We start from the raw sequence: 23,588 nt of genomic DNA, 5'->3' as shown, positions 1-23,588 counted from the left end.
GCAGGTCTACAGCTGCACGAGCACCTGGGCGCGTGCTTCCGCCGCGTGCAGCACCACGTGCAGCAGCGGTACGGCCGCAAGGTGGGCCGCGCTCCGAGCGCACACACACACTAACATTGCCCGGCTGGTCTACAGCTGCACGAGCACCTGGGCGCGTGCTTCCGCCGCGTGCAGCACCACGTGCAGCAGCGGTACGGCCGCAAGGTGGGCCGCGCTCCGAGCGCACACACACACTAACATTGCCCGGCAGGTCTACAGCTGCACGAGCACCTGGGCGCGTGCTTCCGCCGCGTGCAGCACCACGTGCAGCAGCGGTACGGCCGCAAGGTGGGCCGCGCTCCGAGCGCACATACACACTAACATTGCCCGGCAGGTCTACAGCTGCACGAGCACCTGGGCGCGTGCTTCCGCCGCGTGCAGCACCACGTGCAGCAGCGGTACGGCCGCAAGGTGGGCCGCGCTCCGAGCGCACACACACACTAACATTGCCCGGCAGGTCTACAGCTGCACGAGCACCTGGGCGCGTGCTTCCGCCGCGTGCAGCACCACGTGCAGCAGCGGTACGGCCGCAAGGTGGGCCGCGCTCCGAGCGCACACACACACTAACATTGCCCGGCAGGTCTACAGCTGCACGAGCACCTGGGCGCGTGCTTCCGCCGCGTGCAGCACCACGTGCAGCAGCGGTACGGCCGCAAGGTGGGCCGCGCTCCGAGCGCACACACACACTAACATATTTTTTTTAATCATTTTTATGCCGCACACACACACACACACACACACACACACAAACACAAACAAGTGTGTGCATACACGCACGCACGCGCGCGTATACGTATACATCATTTCATCATTTCAGCCTATCACAGTCCACTGCTGGACATAGGCCTCCACAAGTTTACGCCAAAAATAACGTGAACTCATGTGTTTTACCCATAGTCACCACGCTGGGCAGGCGGGTTGGTGACCGCAGTACTGGCTTTGTCGCACCGAAGACGCTGCTGCCCGTCTTCGGCCTGTGTATTTCAAAGCCAGCAGTTGGATGGTTATCCCGCCATCGGTCGGCTTCTTAAGTTCCAAGGTGGTTGTGGAACCTTGTTATCCCTTAGTCGCCTCTTACGACACCCACGGGAAGAGAGGGGGTGGCTAAATTCTTTAGTGCCGTAGCCACACAGCACGTATACGTATACGCCGATTTTTAACTCTGACTGTTTTTTTTTAAATATTATAAGATGTAAAATAGTGTCGACGTTATAAAAGACTATAATCTACAAGCAGACAGAGATTTACTGAACTTGTAACGGGTTCTTTGTCATTTACAAACATAAATACAAACAATCTAACAAAAATTTATTATTATGAATTTGTCAACAGGCGGGTGAATTTGATACAGATAGCATATCAACAGAAGTGACATTACGCACAAATCTGCGTGACAGCACGGAAATCGAACCTAGAAATCCATCGAACCGTATATCGGATATATCCACGGGAAATGAGTGAGTTTTTTTTTTCTTATTAATTAAAAATATTTTCTTTTATTAATTAAGTATAAATTACATGCATTTTTGATGTGAAACAACGTCTAATAAATCGATGAACGCCGACGGCATGCACGAAAAAGGATGACTCATTGCGTTACGCTCATTGTCCCGTTACGGTCAGTGTTAGGCTTGCGCCGCATCTATCTATATTCCATACACTATCACTCACTTGGCCTATACGTCCGAGGAAATGTTTCGTTATGACGCTGTCACGTTAAACTATTGTCTATAAACCAACTTCACAGACAACCAATTTTCTTGTTACAGAACAACGCCGAAGTCAAAGTTTAAATTGAATTCAGCGATCAGTTGGCCGAGGTAACGTAAAATTAAAATTCCTCTTTATTAAGAGGAAAGGGTACCGGGTCTTTCTCCATACAAACGTAGTCGACTGTTTTCTCCCTGGATAATGACACTAGATCAAATATTTTTGTGACATAGAACTCTTTGCTGCCATGACCATGCCCCTATGTTTTGATTTTTTTCATATTCTTATTATCATAGGAATTAGGAGACTTCAAAAACTCGAAATATTGCATAATTTTTTGTACATTTTCAGACACTCATTAAAAAAAATATATGCATATTTTCAAAAAAATGAAAACATAGGGGCATAGCCGAAGTCTTCTTTTATTTTCTAAAAAAAATTTTTTTTAAAAATTGCCATGTTTTGAGGAGAAAACAGTCGACTACGAAACACTGTTTTGGTCAAAAATTATATACCTAAAACGGTCTGAGCTGCAGTTGTCCCTTTCTTGCTTTTTGGGGGATAGGTCTGGGGGAGGGAAGGGTCAAAGCAATACGTATATACGCCAGCGAAGTGATGCCTCATAGTCGACAATTATATCGATACACTAGTGATGTTATTTTTAGTCGATATTTTCTAAAATTCGTATTAACAAAATTAAATAATTTCTCTTTTCATAACTACAATAAAACCGTATTTGTATATGCGGTTTTTATTGTAACACTGTGCAAACCTGGGCTAACGAAGGGTTTCGCTAACAAATAACAATGATAATTATGGTAAATAACTGTGTTGTTTGTTTTTGGTATCAAAAGGGCTCAATACAAGGATTTCAAAAAAGTATATTATGATTATTATTACCGTAATACTAATAAAAAATACAATAGAAAGTTTAAAAAATTAGGACTACTCTTTCCCATGCCTATGCCAAGCAAGCTGCGAGCCGCGCTTCTTCCTCGCCTCCTAGGCGAAAAACAACTTCGGGGTTTACTCTTTCCAATATATTTTTTTATCAATTTCGGAATACTTTGTAAAAAGCTATGCATGGTCAAACATAAATAAATATAGGTACGTAGCGACTTTAGAACCTCCTCTGTTTTTTTTCATCGGTAAAAAATTGCTTAGTTGTTTTCTTGACATTACTGAGGAGCAGATTATTAAATTTGGTCGAATCTATGTACCTATGCGATTCGTATTTGGACTTCGCAAATAGAATCATATTTCTGAAATGCGTAAAAAACTCAAGTGGCTCCACTAGCGTAGCATTCCTTGGAACCCCGGGAACCTTGGGACCCTGTATCAAAATTAGTGGGGGGGCAGGCAAATGATGGGTAAAGATTTCTCACAAAAAATACTTGCATTGAATTAAAATAAATATTTATTGATTATAAGTTATAACTTCCTCCTAGAATAGACAATAGTGAGTGTAGTCTGCTGTAGCTGTTCCTGTTCCATCGAAATCCTTAGGTAATTTTTTATCAGTTTTAGTTTTGAAAAACATCAAGTTAATACCTCCGGAAAATTGAATTAGCAAGGCTATTGAATTTTATCAGTAATAATTCCATGAGTTCTTTAATGGAATGAATGTTTTGAATTTCGGATTTTAAGCTAGTTTAAAGAGCTTGTAGTTCCAAGCTGGAGAGTTATTAGCCTTGACCTGCAGCAATAGATGCGGGGGATCGTTCGCTTCAGCCTGTGAGGCCAATACTATTAGTGAATTCCTATGAATCTTCCGCATCTATATGGGGGATTCACAGGCGCATAACCTGAAGAAGAGATTCAACGCTGCCTCCAGGTCTTACAGGTAGTAAATCGCTAGGGCAAAGTTCAAACACAGCAGAATTGGCGAGAGACTATTGGGCTTTCCAAATGGAACCCATGCCTTTTGTTTCTTACAAAAGCTGTCGAAGGTAACTTTTTTTAGTCTACACTTCCATCATTGCGCGAACCTGAAGGCTCTCTGGCATATTATGCGAAAAAGTAAGCGAAATTCTTTGCACTCTTTTTGCGTCGAATTCAACTCTTGACGATGAGGGAAAAGCACCTCCGAGCATTCCACGGTGCGAACACGCGATGCGTAATGTGCACTATGAGCAGTGTCGTTTGTCGTGTTCTGTATTATTTCGATGTCAAGAAGTCTAGTGGTGCTAATTGTATCCACCAGTGGTTTGCAACCAATGTGCGAGCTTCGTGCGCAATGTTTCCGCGTACATTCAAAGTGTGGAATGACCTTGCTAAAATTTGGGGGTTTTAAAGCGTCTAGTGTCTACATCTTTTCTCTAAAGGCCATGGGCGACGGTAGCCGTTATAAATCAGATGGCTTCGTCTGCTTGTGTGCCCCATTCTTATATAAAAAAGATTAATTCATTGTTCATAATGATTAACTGAATCCCGAAATAAACGATACAGAATGTTATCAACAATTGGGCGCACGCTTGACTCGGATAAAAGGGGACTGCTTTTCAGACTTCAGTCATTTCTGAAGTTAAAACTCTATAGGTATGTATGACAGTTTTTTTATTCTTTTTTCCAGGAAGCACAAGATTAAGTGACATTGTGGATAGCATTTTACTAATTTTTGCTTACACACCTTAGGGGCCCTGTAAATAGGGGGCCCCGTATCATTGATACGGCTGATACGGCAGTAGTTACGCCCTGAGTGGCACCCAATTCCCTACTTCGGGTATACGTATATTCTCAACTTACTTTACTCTATTCTTTTTAATCCTGTTGTACCTGCTTATCTAAAACGACGATTTAAGTTTCTTAGTGATTCCAATGAACGAAGTTTTCGTTCTGAGGAAAGCTTACTTCTTGAATTTCCCTCTCACTCCTCTTTCGTTTATACTAAATCTTTCACTGTTCAAGCTTGTCGACTTAGGAATTCTATAGACGTGTAAAATCGGTTTCTATTTTTAACCCACTTCCAAAAAAGGAGGAAGCTCTCAATTTAACTGTATTTTTTATGTATGTTACTTCAGAACTTTTGACTGAGTGGACCGATTTCTACAAAAATTTTTTTAATCGAAAGGTGGTGTGTGTCATTTGGTCTCACTTGAGTTTATTTGAGATCTAACAACAACTTTTCGAGTAATATAAATAATACGTTTTTACTTGACTATTTTCGTCGACCTACGTTGTATTATACCGCATAACTTTTTACTAGGTGTACCGATTTTGATGATTTTTAATTTAATCGAAAGCTGATGTTTATCGTGTAGTCATATTTAAATTTCATCGAGATCTGATAACAAATTTTTGAATAATCTTTAATAACGCGTATTTACTTGACTATATTTTCGTCTACCTTTGTTGTATTACATGTCGATGTAATTGAAGTCGGCTTTTTTCCTTTGCGTATAAATCGAACTCGGTCCACCCAGTCAAAAGTTCTGAAGTAACATATATACAAAAAAAAAAGAAAAATACAGTCGAATTAAGAACCTCCTCCTTTTTTGGAAGTCAGTTAAAAATCAATCTGATACGTATTATTATTTTCTGTTGGTGTTCAATAAAGTGTATTGTTATGTTATGTCATGTTAATCAACCACTCTTTAAAAAAATTCAATCGATTACGTAATTTGCCTAACTAAAAAAACATAAATAAAATAATAATTGAAAAAGTCGCCTTCATGATTTTTGTAAGTGTACAGTACATAATGTTTGAAATTGGTGTAATTTATTTAGCTATCTTTGTGTAATTATTGAATTTTTATCTTGTTCCAGCTTTTTCAATTGACTTTCTAATAGTTGTTCTTCACGCAGGCGGCTTTTCTTGTTTTTTTTTTATTTATAATATTATTTTTAACCATTGTTATATCGCCGCAATTATATGTTAATTAATACATATAACCTATACCCATGTATTAACAACTGCGACAAACATGAGACATTACTAATTATATAGGTACTAAGGCAAACATTTTATACTGTGTATGTACTACATTACATATATATACTATACTTACACTTATACTATGTACTACATGTATACACTATAATTATGTATGTATTTCATTACCCATTCTTACACACACCTCAACCATGTAATTACATACCTAATTCATAAATAAAGTACCTAAGTATTTCGATAATTACCCACAAAAATATAGACATGTATCAAGTCACAAAGAGTATCCAATTCAAAATAATAAAACATAAATAATAAGTAGTTTACGAAATTCAATAATAGTAAGCCGAGTCACAGCAATACGATGCAGAACAAATTCAATAAAACAAGCCAAATTCAGAAAAATAGCACTATGCGCTATATGTACTCGTAGTCAATCACAAACGAAAGATGCGAATACTAAAATATCGTCAACAATTAATAGCTGAATAGCCGGCGCACGCACACTAACAACACGACAGTCACACATAGAAAAAACGGGGCGGAGATGGCGCGGGGCGCGGTAGCGGCATGCAGCGCGACAGAAACATTTTATTCAAATACCTATTTTTGAAAAGTCTCTTCGGTACCCTTTCCTCTTAATAGTAGACGTCAGTCAACATTCTTAAGTAATTGCATGATGTTTTATAGCCTATTTATAACGTAGCTTATTTTATAAGTTTTCCGTTGAAATAAAATGTTTCTAAGAACAGTATTTTCAAAAAAAAGAAAACAAGCAAATGTCCTTAATGTCAATATGCTATCAACGGTAATATGTTTTGACAGAAACAGTAGCAGCGGTACTTTAACGCCTCGGCACAAGAAGAGGAATAGAAAGGTTAGTGAACTTTCAAATTGTATTTTGATCACTAGTTTCAAATGTTTGTGGGATTATGTGTGTGTGTGTGTGGTTGTGTGCGTGCGTGCATGCGCGCGTGCGTGCGTGTGTGCGTGCGTGCGTGCGTGCGTGCGTGCGTGCGTGCGTGCGTGCGTGCGTGCGTGCGTGCGTGCGTGCGTGCGTGCTCGGGCTTGCATATCTATCTGTGTGTGTAATATTTGTATTTATTTATGTGTATTATTTGAATGTTATTTACGTCTATATAACTTTTGTATATCATATAAATGTTATATTATTTACAACGAAGTTGTTCGCTGTACTAATCTTTTCAAATCTTTAAGATTATTGTTTAGTGTTAAAACAGCCCTTTGCAAGCTTTGTGTGTCCAGCTTTGCCTGTCTGTATACCGCGGTGCTGTGTTCGTAGATACTTAGATTTGTGATTTGTATCAGTATTAATTCAAACGTGGACCAAGAAATGTGTATTAGCAATGTTTTTAGTCGGATACAGTTAAAATAAAGTAAAAATAATTATCCACAATAATAATTATGTTTGCTAGCAAACGAAAAAAACTGTCTTAAATTTCATCGATAAGTAATACAACGTAGACGAACAAAATTAATAAAACGCACCAGTCGCCCCCTTAGGTTTTCGAGAATTCCTCTCGATTTTTCTGAGATGCCACCATCCGATTCTGTTTATGTTCTGTTGATGTCCTTATCATGGTAGCACCGTTAGGATATTTCCGTTCCAAAAAAAAAAGAATCATCAAAATCGGTTCGCAAACGACGAAGTTATGCGCGAACATTTTTGCATATACAGCGCCGTGCCTAAAGTGTATGTGTGCTTTTGTATTGAATCTGTATGTAAATGTGAACACTATTGCTAAGTTCAGGTAGTGGAAAGGTATTTGCTACCAGGTGGGTACTTTTAAAATCACACTTGTGCTTTGTGGTTAATAATTGTTTATTTTCCAGAAAAAATGTATATGTTAATGTATGTTTTAATTAGTTTTCTCTAGCAAAGATGTGTGCTCAGCAGTGGGAGATATCCTGACTTGTCACAAAAGTATAGAAAAGTGTTTTTATTATTAAATTCATATAAACGCTTCCAGAGCGAAGTAAGCCAATCGAGTGGCAGTCAATGGTATACATCAACAAGCGCGAATGGTACCATTCATAGCGCCATCAACAATGCTATCAACAACGCCTTCAACAGCGCGCTAAACAACAGTCTCAACAATCAAAACAACAATACGTCAACTGAGACGTCATCGCCGCTTAGAGAATTAAGACAGGAGGTAATGTCAATAACTAATAAGGCTTTTTTAATACTAATGTTTTGTCGTATATGGTATCCTGGCTCGAAGGACCAAATTTTTTTTTGGTTGCCAAACGGGAATTGAACCTGCGTATCTTATAAATTGCAGTGCTTATAGCTATAGCAAGCTTACTGTTATTAATATTTGCAGTTAAATAATAATTTATCAAATTTATTTTCATGTAACAAACATTATTAATATTATTGTTTTAATACAGCCCACGTGTCATTGCCATTTTAGTGCTTATTTTAACAACACTTCGTTTTTAATTATTATTTATTTTATTGTTAAAATTTTATTTAAAATTCTGTATCACTGAATTCTTTTCTTTTTTTTTCTCTCGCTATTATTCAATTTGTAATAATGATTGTAATTATCATTATCATTTGATATGGAACTGTTAATTTTAAGCATCTCTCCTTAACTTTATCAGATGTTCTATTTTAATATCGGAAACTGTTTAGTTAACTGATACTATTTCGTTTGTAATTCTGTATAATATTGTTATACCGTTTGTTTCCAAAATAAAAGAAGGAATAAAAATTACTCATAGATAAATTATCATGGCTGCAATATATTCTGTCTATTGCGTTGTTATTCAATTTGTGACGTTATTAGTAATATTACTATTATGATTACACCAAAGTATATAACATATTTGCGTTGAAAAAATCAAGATACAATCCAAAATCAAAATCAAAACATATTTTGTTCAAGTAGGCAAAAGCACTTTGGAGTATTCACCACACAAAGTGTGTATCGGTTTTTAATAAATAAATTATAGTTATTGTGAGTTAATGTTACAACTGATTACAAATAATGTCGATTCCGCTGAGAAGATTCGAAAGGAAACATGATAAACTTAGTACTTATAATAAGTCTCTAATACTGAGTTAATGTTTACCAAATCATATATTTTTAAAGTGTAAACGCACATTACTACAGTCTTATACGTAATGTAATCAAAATCTTCTTTATTTAAATAGGCTTCAAAAGTACCTACAAATCGTTATTTTACAATATTTTTTTTTAAAAGTAAAGTGCTACAGATTCTTCAGAGAATACCCGGCAACCAACTTAGCAGTTACTCTTTAAAATATATATATAAACTGTGTTTTTATACAATTAACAAATGATTAATACCTTGCATAAAATACAGCGTCAGTAATAGTTGTAGCCTTATATGATATCTGTATACCAATTACGAAAAGTATGCCATTATGAGTATACCCGCCAAGCAATAGACATACAATATAAATAATATATATAAATAATTCAACTCATCTTAGCGCAGACAAACGGGATATTTACCATGTTTGTTTGTGGTAATTTGACTGAATTCACGACATTTCAGCGCTGTTGCATTAGTCATAGTTACGTGTACACTAGGGACTGCGCTAGTAAACTTTGACCATGGCGTTTACAATACTGTCGTTATATTGGTCACCGAAACTGACCAACAATGAATATGGATTTAATTTACATCTAATATACCAAAAAACTCATTATTCACTTACTCACTTAACTTTATATTTAGCAAAAAAAAAAAAGGAATTATAGGCTAAATCTTTATTTAAGAACTCGCATGTCACATGAGAGGTATTTACAAAGTTGACGCACACAGTACTGCGCTAAGATGACTTGAATTGTCAGTACATAGTGTACAGTATGCACATAGTAGCAGTAGATCAGTATTAGAGCGTTACCTGCCTACAGCTGGTGTGTTCGAGGCCACAACGCATCCAACGCGCCAGTCTAACGCCCTCCGAGCCGGCCTCCAACAGGGACTCAATGGGTATATACTTTGCTCAACTCTCATACACTGTTTTCGACTCTCCTACCCTTTGCTCAACTCTCCTACAATCTACTCTACTCTCCTACACTCTGCACTACTCTCCTACACTCTGCACTACTCTCCTACACTCTGTTCTACTCTCCTACACTCTGCTCAACTCTCCTACACTCTGCTAAACTCTCCTACACACTACTCAACTCTCCTACACACTACTCAACTCTCCTACACACTACTCAACTCTCCTACACACTAGTCAACTCTACTAAACTCTGCTTTACTCTGCCAAACTCTGCTTGACTCTCCTACATTTGTTTTCCTACACACTGCTCTTACTCACTTTTATGATAACTCTATTGTTTGTGATTTCTTATTCTTCTTTTTTGTATTAATTTTCTATACGCTTTGATATTCGTTTTCTATTAGTTTGGTTACAAAGAGTCTTTTTTTTATTAGACTATCTTACTTCTGGGTAAATTTGTTATTTTCTTAGATTATATTTCACTAACTTATGAATGCTAATACGGTATGGTGTAGACTATGGTATATATATTCATTGTGTGTATTTATTTATAAGATTTTATATTGATTTGATATTTTATTTTGTTATAAACATATTCTCTATGTCAGGATATTGTCTGTAAGAGATCACAGTTAATAAGACCGTCTGCGCTTGATTAAGTTTGAATGTTGTTATTTTCTTTAACGTAATTCTAATTTTGCAGTAATGTATTCAATTAATAAATAAACGTATAAGTTTCCGAGAACTAAGGGAAGTAGTCGTTCCATCTTTAACCGACCAATTGTTTTATATCTAAATATTAATTTACCGTCTGTTTCGCCGGTTGTACAGAAGTTGCGAATGGACCAACAGCGGGATGTATAATTGTGTTTGCTCGCAAACGAAAAAAAAACCGACTTCAATTACATCGACAAGTAATACAACGTAAGTAGACGAAGAAAATTAAACGTACTAGTCGTCACTACGATTTTCGTGGGTTTTCCGCGATTTCTCTGGGATTCCATCATCAGAACTTGATTTTCTTATCGCTGTACCACACTTGGGATACCTCCTTTCCAAAAAAAAAATAATTACCAAAATCGGTTCATAATTGACGAAATCATCTTCGAACATACATTAAATATATATATATATATATATATATATATATATACACATATATATACACATACACATATACGGTCGAATTGAGTAACCTCCTTCTTTTTTGAAGTCGGATAATTAAATATAGGCAATCAGTTATTTTAGTTTAATTATTTTTTTTTTTTTTCTAATGAAAAGTAAGAATTAAGAATATCCCTTAAATTGTAATTCGTTGGTAAAAAAAAGAATAATATATCATAAGTTTTAACTGTTGGATATCGTCATACGCTTCAGCCTGTAATATCCCACTACTGGGCATAGGCCTCTTTCCCCATGTAGGAGAAGGATCAGAGCTTAATCCACCACGCTGCTCCAATGCGGGTTGGTGGATATATTCCCTACTATGAGTAATGATCGCTATCAGGTGTACATGATAACAACCGGGACCGACGGCTTAACGTGCTCTCCGAGGCATGGTGGGGAGACCCACAACTGCACAAACACCTAGACCACGGCAAACACCTGTATGGCCAATACAAATTTTTGTCATGTGCCGTCATACATCAGATAACTTTAACGGCAACCGACGAAACAGATGCATAATATTTTTAAAATATTTTCTAGTTTGTATATACATTTATGTTTTTTTTTATACACATATTAATTAATTGCTTTGCTTGTTTTCATACTAATCTTAATATTTCATATTTCAAGCTGATTTCGGTTAAAACGACTTCTACTGTCGATATTTTCGATGATTATTATTTGCTCTCATGTGCCCTCAAATGACTGCAATAGCCATTTTGTTAACAAAGTTTCGACGACATTGACCACAGGCATGCTAAGAAATTGTACTATGAATGACGTTGCATGGCTTTCTGCATAAGCTCTATAAAATCTCAAACAAAGCTTTGAATGAATTATTGTTATCATTAAGTGTAGTAACTAATTGTCTCTGTAATCTTAAACCGGGAGGGAATTTTCAAAAGACACCACTTTCAAAAACATCACCAAGTTTTAAAAAAATTTGCTTCAACTGAGAATTTGTAGATTAATTTCTTTCAAAGTAAGTCTAATAAATATACTGTACATTTGTTTAATAAAAAATTAATAAAATATAGCCTGTTAGACTGCCTGTAAAACGATTTTACTTTTTAATGTTGTCGTTGATCGAATTGTAATGGACTTGGCTATTTTTGACAACTAAGCCCCCCCCAATGTATATTGCTTGAAATATTCTAAGGAATTAGTTCATTGTTATAATTTTTAGTTTATTGTTATTACTTGACTTAAAAAATGTCACATGGGCATCGCGGTAAATCCCATAGAATCAAGTTTTTTTTTGTAATTATTGCTTGTTACGCTGTTTTTTCAGAATCGATTTTCATATAAGGCCCCCGGTTTGAAATAATATGAATATGACCTCGTTACGTTTCTCGTAGGGTCGTCCAATAGGATTCCGATAGATGGCGTTATTGATTCATTTATTTACTATTTGATATAGTATTAATATTTCTCTTAGACTAGTGAGCCTTTTTTGTGCCTATTTAGACAGTCGATCTGAAGGAGTAAACTCACGTGATTAAAACCACTTTCATTTTGTATTTATTTACGTTAGGAACGACAGATTCTAACCAAGACGACGAGGAACCCCCGCCATTACCCCAGAAACAATCACACCGAAGCGTAGACCTAGACGCCGAGAATAATAACCAGGAACCTAGCCCAGTTAGGTATAATTACGACCTAGTCGTGTCGCCTAGAAACTCCTACCTCTACCAGTCTAGACGGAGGAATACCTGTGAGAAACTGCCCCCTAGTAACGAGAAGGCGCCCACTCCACCACCTAAGAAGAGGAATCAGAATGCGTAGGTATTGAGGGTAGAAGTTGAAAAGGTAGTCTAGGGTTGTCAATTTTTATTGTATTTATTTAGGATTTAAATTTTTTTTTAATTATGCAAATTTATTTATTTAATGTAGGTTTCGTGTCTCTATAAATAAAAGTAAAAAATGTAGATTCTGGTGAAAACAACATTTGTAACAATTCAGTCGATAGTTTAGAGTCTTTAGCCTTTGGTATTTTATTAGCTTACAAATTTGTACATTACGGGCCTGTTCCACCAGTTGTACATAACGGTATTTGACGGATAACAATGTCTAACAATATAAAGTTTTTGATTCATTATTCTTTCTTACCATTGAAGTCTAATATATTGAGATATTTATATTCGTATATATTTATCTTAAAGTTATAATATATTAATTGAGGAGGAACAAGTCCCGCTGGCCTATTCTACCTCCCGCTGTCGAAAGTCCATTTGTATCGTTATCCGTCAAATAGCGTTATCCACAACTGGTAAAATAGGCCTTATGTGTAATTTAATACTGCGTATAAGATTTGAAAGAAAATACAATTAAGTGGAATTACCAATATATTCAATCACCAGCGTGGTGACTATGGGCAAGACACATGAGTTCACGTTATTTTTGGCGTAAACTTGTGGAGGCCTATGTCCAGTAGTGGACTGTATAGGCTGTAATGATGATGATGATGACCAATATATTACCGGGAACTAAGTTTATTTAATTAAATAAATTATTATTTACACGTAATTCACGATATCATCACTTTAGAAGCGATGGCAGCAGTATCGCATAGCCATTTGTTTTTATATAATTTCTAAATAATAATAAAAAATTCAACTGACAATTCTAATATTAAAAATTGACTAGTAGGTGTCATTATTATTTCAGCCTATTGCAGTCCACTGCTGGACATAGGCCTCCACAAGTTCGCGCCAAAAATGGCGTGAACTCGTGTGTTTTGCTCATAGTCACCACGCTGGGCAGGTGGTGACCGCAGGGCTGGCTTTGTCGCACCTAAAACTAGTAGGTGTATTTAAAAGTGATTAAATCATTACAATAATCAACAATAACTTTGATATTAACAGACATAAAGATACCACCAGTTCTTAATGATAATCTTGAATAAAACTGACTAATAAGTAAATAGTTTTCATCATACTTATTATTATTTCATAATTGATATTAATTATATATGTAAATAATTTTATGTAAATAGTGACGTAATCGTCTTAATATTACTAATGCTGATATATAAAAGTAAGAAATGTGAAAATTATATATATATATATATTTGTACAAAACTCAGTTCTGAGCTTTGATAAAACAAAGTTTTTTTTTAATATTTGTATTTTAAAATAAATATGTATTAATTTGATGAAGCAAAATATTTAATTTTATTCAGATGTGTCAAATTTTTAGACAAAAAGGAAGTCATATTTTAATTTAATTAAAACTGAGTCAATATCCAAATTTCATTTTAAATCTAAATTAACCGTTTTTTGTTGATGGAAGTCAAAGTACTTGAAATCCAAATAACAATATAACAGACTTCCAGCTTGGTTAATTTTTTTATATAATTAAAATTAACTATATATCATAAACCACCGAAACAAATTATTATATACTAATAAATAAAACAAAAATATATAAAAGTATTCATATGTGATATATTGAAAAAAATTACGATGCCATTTCTCCAAAGAGTTTTTTATTGTTTCCCGATTATTGAATTAAATACTTTGAAAAAAATATCTTATGTGGGTTAATGATTGATATTAGAAGTAATATTGACTTTTATATATTATTATATATGAGAAAAATATAAGTATTTTTTTGTTAATATAGGTACACATGTTTGCTCACTCTTTCGTTTTGTTAAACACTGCGTTTCATCTTGCAACTAAGATAATGTAAATACGATTGATATTATATACCATGTCAAATAATTAGTAATTACAAGCTTTTGTCCCGCGACTTGCTAGGGACAAGAAATTACGTAATATGTACATATCTATTCAATTTTGTCACAAAGTCGCAGTCAATTTTGTTGCATAATTGTATTCAGTTTTTTCGCAAAATCGTAGTCAATTTTGTCGCAAAATCGTAGCCAATTTTGCCGCAAAATCGTAGTCAATTTTTTCGCAAAATCGTACTCAATTTTGTCGCAAAATCGTAGCCAATTTTGCCGCAAAATCGTAGTCAATTTTTTCGCAAAATCGTACTCAATTTTGTCGCAAAATCGTAGTCAATTTTGTCGCAAAATCGTAGCTAATTTTGTCGCAAAATCGTAGCCAATTTTGCCGCAAAATCGTATTCAATTTCGTCGCAAAATCGAGATTAATTTTACTAGAAAATCGACAACAGTTTTGTGTAACATTTGAAGACAAACTAAAGAAAATTCAAAAATGTATTCACGGAGACAGAAATCACTGCTATTATTATTATTGTTATTATTATATTAAAAAATAATAATGATATTCATTTAAATGTTTTATTTTTCTAGTAATTCTTATAAAAGTATATTAATAAAAATCTTACGAATAGACGCGAAAATATTAACTATAACAATACGGAATATTCCGTATAATTTGTCAATCTATATTAAAAGTTTAAATCAGTGCCATAAAAGAGTAACTAAAAACCTTTACTGGAATCATAAAACAAATTAAAATCCTTATGAATAATTTACAAATTCGGTTTTTAGCATAAAGCTTGTGTCAAATCAGCTACTTCATAGAGTATCAATCAGCTTACTTTATGAACTTTTTAAATTGTATGTGTTATACTTAAATATTTTTATATTTATTCGCATAAAAGTCGTGTTAGCATCAAATAGTTAACTTTCAAAATATTTTTGTCACACATTGACAATTTTTTAAAAAATAATGTGTTACAATTTTGATAATACTATTATGACACACTTGTCAATCGTTTATTTTTTAGTAGATTGTTCTAGTATATATATATATATATATATAGATGTATATTTGCTACTAGGAATCTGAAATATTTACCTACCTATTTGTTTGATCACATTAATTAAATTTGACATAATAGTGACACAAAATGTCAAAATGAACACTGGCGCACAGTTTCAAATTTTAAGTTTATACTTGTCCCTCAGAACAAATTATTATTATTGAGAATATCATTTCATTAAATAGTCTTCCATTTAAGGAATAATTCTACATATTGAGTCATTTAGTTATATTTTATCAATAAAAGGTAAAATTTATGTGACAATACAAACGTATCATATGTATTTAAACGTTACCTAAGATTTATTTTATAGTAAATACATTTGATTAAAATAGTGCCTTATACGTATAAATGTTTTGTTAATTAATGTAAATTATTTAAATTTAGATATTAATCAAAAAGATATTTTAAATATAAGGTGGACGTAAACTGACAAGCAATTTTTTGGCGAATACTCTTGAATTTTACTGTCAATCATTATCATTGATATAAATGTTATATCGCACTCAAAACAAAATAATTATAAAAATATTACTTAACGGTGATATGATTTGCGTTTACTCGTGCAAAAATCGATTTTTGCACAATTACACTCGTGCAAAACAACGTATTGTTACCAAACGTTACAGTTTCTGTAATTGCATACTATTTTATTTTACTCTTTGACTTTTTCATATTTACATTAGAAAAAAAGTTTGTTCGTTTGTTTTATGTGTAGTAAAAAATAATGTCTGAATATAAGAAGAATTACGTTATGACAAATGAAAGATGTATGATGAAAAATATGAGTTTAACACGGCTCTAGTGTTAATATAACATTGACTAATGAACACAATAGTGGTGATCAAAACCCTATAGAAAAATCTAAATAAATGTTATAGTAAAAAATTGTTTCTAAACGCTGATAATATGTATTCTATATCCAAGAGTGTGATGTATAATTCGTATCAGAAAATGTAGAAATGTACTCATAATTATACAAAACCAGACAATGTATATAAATGATAATTATAATTGTTATTTGTAATAAAGAAGTTATACAAATATATGTTTTTTATTAATTCCGTAAATTGTATTCCCGTAATTGTATCCGAATGATGGAATCTCTTTGATTGAACTTACTGATTCAGGCTGTAACGTTCCTCTGCTGGGCAAAGGTCTTTTTCTCCATATAGGACTACTTTTTCGTCGATCTACGTTGTATTATACCTCATAACTTCACTCAGTGTACCGGTTTTGATGATTCTTTTTTTTTAAATTTAAAGCTAGTGCTCACTTAGTCCCATTTAAATTTTATTGAGATCTGATGAGTATTTTTTGAGTTATAGTGCGTGGTTACTAGACAATTTCTTTGAATACCTACTTCTTGAACCTTCGTGAACCTATTTTGTATCTGAACAAGGTTGACCTAATCGATGTAGTTGAAGTCGGTTTTTTTCGTATGCAAGTAAACTCCTATGCCTAATACGATAAAGAAGTAAGGAGTCGCTATCATGTGTCTATGATAACAACCGAGACTAATTACTGATACGTGCTCTCCGATTCACAATGGGGGAGACCCATAAGAACATACCCTTTTTATTACGTAGGGAAATCCTTCATGGATACCCTCAGCGCGGGGGCGCCAGGGTATGTCAGACTCCTACTGACTAAAAACCACGTGTGAGCAGTCGTCCGCCTGGTTGGGGCGAGATGGGGTCGCACTAGCATTCGCCACCAATAAGAACATAGACCAGAATCAAACAGCTACGAACGACTGGGGAAGTACCTCCATCTTACAGAAAATTACACCTAAATAATACTGTTTTCAAGCAGTATTGTGTTCCTGTTGGTGAGTAAGGTGACCAGAGCTCCTGGGGGGATTGGGGATTGGGTCGGCAACGCGCTTGCGATGCTTCTGGTGTTGCAGGTGTCTATAAGCTACGGTAATCGCTTACCATCAGGTGAGCCGTATCCTTGTTTGCCGACCTAGTGGTATTAAAAAAAAAATCCGCTTAAAGTGGAAATCGAAGCTTCGACCACCAGTGTTTAAGTGACTAGACTAGAACGTCTGTCAGAGGGATATTTTTATTAAGTAGATCGTCATCACAACTTGATATAGCACTCGTCCATGATATTTCATTTATCAGAGGGTAGTGACTCCTTACAACCAGCTAAACAATGTTTGCCAGCTTTTTAACAGTATTTGCTTTTTTCAATACAAAATCAAATCTCAAATATTTTGGTCTACTTCTAATTGTTTTATTTCACACACAGTTCTTAATTTGGCGGTTTTCAGTTATAAATAAATCACATTTGTTCTTACAAAAAAAAATTACTTCATTTAACCTAGCGAGCTTAACTCACGCCTGAAACACTGCCTTTTCAGCCCCCCCCCCCCCCCATTCGAAACCCATATATAATAAGTATAGTAATAGAATAAGTCAAGCAATTTTTTGTTTCGCGGATTTGGCGCTCCTTTGTGAGCAGCGTCCGGGTGATGACCCCCTTCCCCTCGCTACGCCACAGCAATTGACATCGACAAGTAATAATTTGAGAGATAGCAAAAATTATAGTTTAAAAAACCACGCTTTTGATCGAACTAAAAAGTAGAAAAGAATTTTTAATTACAGAGTTTATATTACAGTAGTAGAAGATCGAATAGTCAATCATAATTAATTACTTCAAAATAAAATTATAATAAAATTTAAGCTATTAAGAGAATAATTCAATTCTACCTTCAACTACCTAACGTCCTAACCCGACGAACTTATCATCTAATTGCACTAAGTATAACAAATGTCGTGCAATGTAGCATTAGGTATCAGATTGCCTGAAATCCATACGGCGATGTTTACAATGTCGGGTCAACGTGATAAGGAAGCTCGAATTATAATTATGTATTCCGCTCTCAGCATTATCTATAGAATGCTATTTATGACTTGATCAAATAATATGTACAAAAAATTAAATAATGCTATACAAAAATATATAAATTGGTCGAACGTCAACCAACTGTTGATGTTACTTTAAAATATATTTGTACGAGTAATGTTACGTTGTAAATCATTTGGTTTACTTGTTATGAAATATTATATTTAATGACAAAAAATTTAATGTGTAGACATATATATTTGACGACGCGTTGGTGCAACGGTCACAACACTGGTTTGTGGCTGTTGCGCTGACTGTTGCGGGTTCGACCCCCGCACATGACAAACATTTTTATTGGCCATACAGATGTTTGCCGTGGTCTGGGTGTTTGTGCAGTCCTTGTGGGTCTCCCCACCGTGCCTCGGAGGGAACGTTAAGCCGTCAGTTCCGGTTGTTATCATGTACACCTAAAAACGATCGTTACTCATTGTAAAGTCACCAACCCGCCTGCCCAGCGTGGTGACTATGGGCACAACACACGAGTTCACGTTGTTTTTGGCGTAAACTTGTGGAGGCCTATGTCCAGCAGTGGACTGTATAGGCTGTAATGATGACTCATTGTAAAGAATGTATCGCCGATGCGCATTAGAGCAGCGCGGTGGATTAAGCTCTGATCCTTCTACTACACGGGTAAACAGGCCCATGTCTAGCAGTGGGGTGTTGCAAGCTGAAGCGTAGCATATTCGAAAAAAAAATCGCGAAAGAGCTGGTTGGAGAATTACTGGCCAGGCTATATTTAATTCACACACATCAATCACATGATTTTTGATAAGTTTCGCGTGAAACATCACAGTAGCCGTATTTGCTGTTTTAGTCATAATTAGAGTAATAGGTATGTTGCGGATTTATATATCAAAGATATTTATATATGCCTATGCCCAGTGGCCATTGAGATGGCTCTGGACCGGGACCGCTGGAGACTTTTAGTGTCGGAGGCCAAGATCCACTTCGGATCGCTGAGCCAGAGGAGTAAGTAAGTAAGTTAGTAAGTAGTGGGATACAGGCTGAAGCGTAGACATATACTGCTGGGAGATAAGCTTTTTGATATGCAATTAAAAATATCCGCATTTTTTAAGCCGATTAAAAACATTTAATTTCACAATAACATGGTGACACAAATATGAATCAATTAAATAACGGAAAAATTTAAACACAGCATTGCATAACTGTTTGTAACCCAGTTCTCTCGGTCCACAAATATTTGTAACGATTTATTTACAGTGGCTTATGTGTTAATTCGTTTTTAAATTCTAAGACTATTGAGATCTGGCAATCACCCACTTAGATAGTGGAAATAAACACCTTTTTTATGGTAACCTTATTTTGGGTACTTTTTCTTCGATTTTCCTATTTTGGTAGTCTACATAAGCATTAACTATGTTGTCTTACATACAACCAAAAGCAAGCAAAAAAACAATAATACACAAAAAAGGTAAGATTATCGATAATTGTGTGGTTAGCGGATATCGTGGCTTATGGACGCCTGCAATACCATTGCAAGCATGTAGGGTCAGCAACACGCTTGCTCCTCGACTCTCCCCAAGAGCACAGGCTACCTTACTCGCCAGTCGCCATAGGAACACAACATCATTTCAGAACTTGAAGTTGAGGTACTTTTCCAAATTTCGAGTTTGACATTTCCTGCTATCTCTTACCTACATAATAATAATTAAATAATATATATACTTAGATATGTTTGTTTCTACTTACAAATATAACACAAATGTAACCCAAAACCAAAGTGGTATTATGATATTTTAATAACGATTAACAAGCCTAATGATTCTCAGCGAACTGGCTCGTGATCCAAAATGATTGTCATGTGAGACATCGTTAAACAAGAGCAACATTATTATTTTAACAAATAAAACAATCATTTATAGTAAAACATATTTAATGACGTTTTTTAGATAAACACTGTTATGTGTATAAGGTTTTGAGTCGATTTGCATGACAAGTTTTTGCTTAAAATTTGAGTAAACTTAGTATTATTTATTTATTTATTGTCACGGTAATTAAATACAAATCGATACAATCAATAAATAATTGCGACAAGTTACGGATCTGATCCCATGAATATGCTGACGTACCAAACTGATGGAAGTTTCCCAGGCGATCACCTTACAAGTTTCCCATATTAGCCGAGTTCCCCGTATTACCCTTTCAATGCCCCATTGTTTCAACTTCTAATTTTATTAATTGTAACATTATTTTGATCACCTTTAGTCTTACTTCGACTAAAGCAGTCGTTAGTTATAAGATAATAATTGTATTAATAAATAATTAATAAATACCTAAGTGATAATTATTTGGTTTATTTTTCAACCCCCTGAGTGCTGCAAACGTAATTAACACAATGGGTACGTATTTCTAAAATAATTGTGTTTCAATTAAAACCGAGCACAATACTCAAATTAAATATGATAGGTGAACTGAAGATATAAAGTTAAAAATCCTTTAGGAACATTAGTCAATGATAAGGGAACCAGAATTATTGCTTTTGTAGTTGTTATTTTATAAATTACAAGTAACTAGTAGGCTCCCGGAACAGGCCCGTTTTCAACAATGTTTTTAACAATGTATGTCGATAGGTTATTAGGCTTGCCAAGTGGAAACTATTTTTGGGGTTTTGCCAAACCTGTAGAAAGAAACGTCTTAGAAACACATTGGACATCTTATAAAAAATACTTTGTCAATCTTATACATAGGTAGGTATTGTCGACCAATGTACGAAGTCAATCACTTATACATATATATTGTCAACCAATGCCGAACACTAGTATATCTTAATAACACAAAGAAAATTGGTAAACTTTTTCAGTAGCCCGTCGGCGTAGTTTGTAGTGGTTTCTAGTGTGCTATCTACTCCGCGGGTTGCGGGTTCGATTCCCGCCTGAGTCTGGGTATAATGTTAGTACTTATATATTTGTATATGTATAATTTCTATACTCGTTACTCGATACGTTACTCCTTTCATAAATCGGGCATCTATATTAAAAATGGAAAGTCGTAGGCAGTTACATCTTGCCACAATGCTGTTTGGCATAATTAAACACGGTGTACCTGTCTATTTATTCGAGAGGTTGGAGTGGGCGAGAGACGTTAACACCACACATTTTACACGGTCTACTCGCTGCGCACTGTCTATGCCGGTTCACCGCACGGCAGCATTTAGGGGTTGCTTTAAATACGCAGCAACCAAGTGCTGGAACAACCTTCCTCCTCCTCTGCGGGACCTTTGTACTAAAGCAAGCTTCAAGCGTCAATATAAAAAGTATTTATTGGAGGTACAAAAGAAAGATTAGTTTTTTTTCTCTGTAGCTGTGAATTTTTTTTTCTCTCTTTTCTTTTAAATGTTTATGCGAGTATAATGTTTATTTAAGTATCTATCTCATTTCTATAATAAGTATTTTATTCTGGAAGCGTTTTCCTTGTGGTGCCAGTATTTCTATAGAACCTAGTAAATCCTATATGTATCCATTTATAATTATGTGTTTATATAATAAGCAAGTATGTTTATGAGTATATATTTATATTTCAATTTATTCAATATAATAATGTAATAGATCGAATAAACGTATTATGCGGTATACTTTTTTGTGTTGTTCATATCGCGTTTTTTCCTTTATTAATATGTATTGTTTTACAGTATTTTATATAATCTATGGATTTCTATGTTTATGTATGTATCCATGTGTATGTGTATTTCTATCAGAGTGCCGCCAAAATGAAAATTAATTACAAAACTTAGGGTGGTCCTGAAAACCAGTGTTAGGACTAACAGTCCTAACGTAAACTGAGGTCACACCTTTTTGTGAGGCATGCTGCAAACTTATATAAACAATGTATTTTGTTAAATACTTTAAATCGATAAGCTTTTGTTGTATCTCTTTTTTTGTTTTGTTTTACGTTTTACTCTTTGTAGTTAGTCCTTGTTGTAAATTATGTACTATGTGTTTTCTTTTTATATAATTTTAACCTGATGCAGTGTGTTTTTCACAAATAAATTTATTATTATTATTATTATTATTATTATTATTATTATTATACATATTTAATACATTTACCTATAACAGTCGGCTCTTAGCTATAACACGAGCATTAAGTTGCTTACCGTAGGAACAGACGACCGTGTGTGTGTTATAGATATTTATTTATTTCAAATGTTATTTTTGTACAAAATTTTGTGAACAGTATTCCGTTATACGAATAACTTACGTACACACGAATTGAATAAAATACAATCAATCTGACATAATTGAATTAGCAATTAATTATTGTTATCGATTTAGAGGAATGTGTTAGTGGAAAAATACGATTTATTAATACTTTATCTAAATTTTTGACGATTAACCTCGATTTCTCTGGGATGACATCATGAGATCCTGGTTTCCTTATATCATTACCCTTGGGATATCCCCTTTCTAAAAAAAAAGAATCTGTGCTGTGTGGCTACGGCACTGTGCTGTGTGGCTACGGCACTGTGCTGTGTGGCTACGGCACTGTGCTGTGTGGCTACGGCACTAAAGAATTTAGCCACCCCCTCTCTTCCCGTGGGTGTCGTAAGAGGCGACTAAGGGATAACAAGGTTCCACAACCACTTTGGAACTTAAGAAGCCGACCGATGGCGGGATAACCATCCAACTGCTGGCTTTGAAATACACAGGCCGAAGACGGGCAGCAGCGTCTTCGGTGCGACAAAGCTAGTACTGCGGTCACCAACCCGCCTGCCCAGCGTGGTGACTATGGGCAAAACACATGAGTTCACGTTATTTTTGGCGTAAACTTGTGGAGGCCTATGTCCAGCACTGGACTGTATAGGCTGTAATGATGAAAAAAAAAGAATCAGCAAAATCGCTTCATAAACGAACAAGTTATGCGCGAACACACGTAAAAAAATATATACGGTCAAGTTCAGAAACCTCGTGATTTTTAAATTCAGTTAAAAATAATTATATCAAACTTCTTCAGTGTATTGCATACAAAGCGTACATTCCTTATTTGTTTTCATTCGATTCTCAAGTGCTACTACTTACTTTTCCTATGTTAATAAAGAAACTCTTTACCATTGATTGTTAAATGTAAAATTCAAAGTAA

The 23,588-nt window shown here is 35.0% G+C and overlaps 1 protein-coding gene across 1 annotated transcript in view; it reads left to right on the top strand.

The window, feature by feature from the left end:
• Positions 1-12,605, top strand: part of LOC123665135 (dedicator of cytokinesis protein 1) — a 92,249-nt gene extending 79,644 nt beyond the window's left edge. Inside the window, exons 31-35 of the mRNA XM_045599480.1 lie at positions 1,372-1,496; positions 6,464-6,515; positions 7,630-7,815; positions 9,553-9,631; positions 12,352-12,605. Coding sequence (XP_045455436.1) covers positions 1,372-1,496; positions 6,464-6,515; positions 7,630-7,815; positions 9,553-9,631; positions 12,352-12,605 — 696 coding nt within the window. The remainder of the gene's footprint in view (positions 1-1,371; positions 1,497-6,463; positions 6,516-7,629; positions 7,816-9,552; positions 9,632-12,351) is intronic.
• The last annotated feature ends 10,983 nt before the right edge of the window (positions 12,606-23,588 follow it).

The sequence above is a fragment of the Melitaea cinxia genome, chromosome 23 (genome assembly GCF_905220565.1).
Source record: "Melitaea cinxia chromosome 23, ilMelCinx1.1, whole genome shotgun sequence".
Taxonomy (NCBI): Eukaryota; Metazoa; Arthropoda; class Insecta; order Lepidoptera; family Nymphalidae; genus Melitaea; species Melitaea cinxia.
This window is presented reverse-complemented; position numbering and strand designations above follow the sequence as displayed.